The 3,001-nt window shown below is 54.2% G+C and overlaps 1 protein-coding gene across 1 annotated transcript in view; it reads right to left on the bottom strand.

The window, feature by feature from the left end:
* Window positions 1–1,151, bottom strand: part of LOC102871779 — a 102,244-nt gene extending 101,093 nt beyond the window's left edge. Inside the window, exon 1 of the mRNA XM_006890174.1 lies at window positions 919–1,151. Within this exon, the coding sequence (XP_006890236.1) occupies window positions 919–1,151 (233 nt within the window). The remainder of the gene's footprint in view (window positions 1–918) is intronic.
* Window positions 1,152–3,001: the final 1,850 nt, after the last annotated feature.

The raw sequence follows: 3,001 nt of genomic DNA, 5'->3' as shown, positions 1-3,001 counted from the left end.
TCACCTGGAGATGGAGTTTTTACATATGTGATTGGTTCCCATAATCCTGTCTGGGTGGTGGCTTCATAAAAAGAGAAGAGAAAGAGGGAGGGTGACCATGTGACAACAGGAAGAGGTGTTGCCACAAGCCAAGAAACTCCTGGGGCCACCGGACGCTGGGAGTCGAGGGAGGGCCTTCCCTGGAGCCTCGAGGAGAGCCCTGCCCATCTGACCTCAGCTCCAGCCCCAGGAGTCGCTTGGGGCCCAGCAGGGTCTGTCCAGTGCTTCTTCCTCCCTCTGCCAAGACTGAAGCCTAGAGCTGACTCTGTCCTCGCTCAAGGACACTACCCATCGTTTTCTGAGGCTGTAAATCTTTCCAAGAGGAAACTGCCCGTCTTTCTCCCAAGAAGTTATTTCAGTGGACTTGAACCTTTAACTTTTTAGTTAGTAGCCCAGTATTTAGTACAGAACATCACCAGGGCTGGAGAGAAAGGCTATTATCTCAAGTTCACAAGACAGGAAAGGACAGTCAAGTGGAGCAGAGGTTTGCCTGAGTTCCAGGATCCGGGGGGCTGTGAGGTGCTGATCCCTTCTGCCCCACCCCATGCTGCTGTCTCCTCAGATGGGCCAGGGACCCGCCTGCTGCCCCGGAGCTGGCACCCATTACCCGCTAGCACCCGCTGCCTTCAAGCTGGCTCCGGCTCAGAGTGCATCTCCTTCAGCATCCTGAGGCTGTGATTTTCACGGCAGGAGACTGCCAGGCTTTCCCCAGAGGGCCAGTATGTGGATCGAACCACTGATCTTCTGATTAGCAGCCTGACACGTTATGCACTCCGCCACCAGGACTCCCCTAGTGATGGCACAGCAGGGTCCAGTTTGAGTCCCTGGCCCTCATCCCCTCCCTGGCTGCTCTGTGGATAAACAAGAGCCCCCACTCACCTCCTCTGTGAGGCCCAGGAGGGCGCAGCCCCCACCAGGTGAGGAAGACAGATGTGCAGAAGATGGTCCGCTGTCTCGGGGCGGGCGCCTGCGGTATTGACTGTTGATCCATCAGCGTGATGCACGATCACATATGTCACAGCGAGACACAGATAATCTGCTTCACGCTGTTCCCGGGATCCTGGGGGGCGCCGGTTGTCTAAGCACCTTGATGCTGTGGTGATGGACGGCATGCTGGCTCCCAGTGCTCGGAGTGAGCGCTGCAATGGCTTTGGCTGTGCCTCCCCATGGCTCCTTAAGGCATGGGTGTCAGGGTGTGTTAAAGGTGTCAGGCAGACACAGAGCAGTGAGCGCATGTGCCCACATTCTTGTCAGGAGCGAGCCCTCTGCTGTCCACAGGTGTGTGCTGGAGCTGCTTCGCCTCACAAAGACCCTCAGGTCCCCTTCCAGTCCTGCACAGCTGGTGAGTGCAGGGCCCTGCACACCTGGAACGCGGCCACTCCACTGCCAGGACTTCCACTGACTCATCATCTCTGTATGTTCTCTGTATGCCCAGCGTGAACCCGATGTGTTCTCACACAACGTCAAATGACTGGAAGGAAAGAAGGATGGATGGATGGATGGATGGATGATGGGTGGATGGATGGATGAGTGGGTGGATAGATGGATGGATGGATAGGTGGGTAGATTGATGGATAGGTGGGTGGATGGATGGATGGATGGATGGATGGATGGATGGATGGGTGGATGGATGAATGGATAGATGGGTGGATGGAAGAATGGATAGGTGGGTGGGTGGATGGATGGATAGATAGGTGAGTGGATGGATAGATGGGTGGACAGATGGATGGGTGGGTGGATAAATAGATGGGTGAGTGGAGAGATGGATGGGTGGAGAGATGGATGGGTGGAGAGATGGATGGGTAGATGGATAGGTGGACGGGTGGATGCATAGGTGGATGGGTGGATGGATAGGTGGACGGGTGGATGGATAGGTGGATGGGTGGATGGATGGATAGGTGGATAGATAGATAGGTGGGTGGGAGGATAGATGGGTAGTTGGATTGATGAGTGGGTGTGTAGATTCTTAGCAGGCTTCTGCAGGGTGGCTGGCCTCCAGTTGTGGGAGAGTAGGCTATGGAGCACAAGGAAGGGTGTCCCTAGAGAAGGGATTGGGAGTCCTCAGCTATCCTTGAGCTTCTGTGACACCCTAGTGGCCACATGGCTCCCTGAGGTGTGGCTGGGGCAGCCCTGCTCAGGGGTCCAGTGGCTGTGCAGCCAGGGCCTCCAATCTGTCCGCAAATAACCCCAGAAAGCAGAACAGCAGAAGCAAAACCACAGTGCATCCAGAAACTTCATCAAACTTTCAATCTCTCCAGGAAGGTTTTTGTTCAAATGGCTGCTAAGCTGTGAACTTGCTGCACAGCCATCCATCTGCTTTTCTTCCCCAAGTCCTCTCTATGACAGCAATGATTGAGTAGGAGGTCCTGAAAGGAAGGAGGAGCTGGGGAAGCAGGGACCCGTTAGCCTTTCAAGACTTCTCACCTCAATCAGCCCTCTGTCTGTCTGTCCATCTATTTATCTACCTACCCTTCATTATCTCTCCATCCATCCATTTTCTCATCCATCCATCCATCCATCCATCCACTCAGCCATCTGTTCATCCATCTATCCATCCACTTGCTTGTCCATTCTCCCAACTATCCACTCACCTGTGTGTCTAACCACACTTCTAGCCAACTACCCACCTACCCATCATCCAGCCAACCATCTGTCCATCCAGTCATTCATTCATCATCCAGCCAGCCATCTGTCCATCCAGCCACCCACTCATCCATCCATCCATCCATCCATCCATATATCTATGCATCGACCTACCCACCCATCCATTTGTCTTTCTGTTTACCCACCCACGTTTCCACCTATCTCACCATTCATCCACATTCTCCCCGATGCCTACTCATGCTCCTGAGCTGGGCACTGGCTTTAGTAGAATGAGGCACACTTGTAAGACCTGGGGAGTCCATGCCCAGTGGGAGGGAGTGACAGTCCCGGTACAAGGGAGTAAGTAGCCTGCCCAGCT

Source organism: Elephantulus edwardii, unplaced genomic scaffold (assembly GCF_000299155.1).
Source record: "Elephantulus edwardii isolate Elephantulus edwardi_28Jun2011 unplaced genomic scaffold, EleEdw1.0 scaffold00086, whole genome shotgun sequence".
In the NCBI taxonomy this organism is placed as follows: domain Eukaryota; kingdom Metazoa; phylum Chordata; class Mammalia; order Macroscelidea; family Macroscelididae; genus Elephantulus; species Elephantulus edwardii.
Note: the sequence above shows the minus strand (reverse complement) of the source record. Positions and strands in the feature narration are given on the sequence as shown.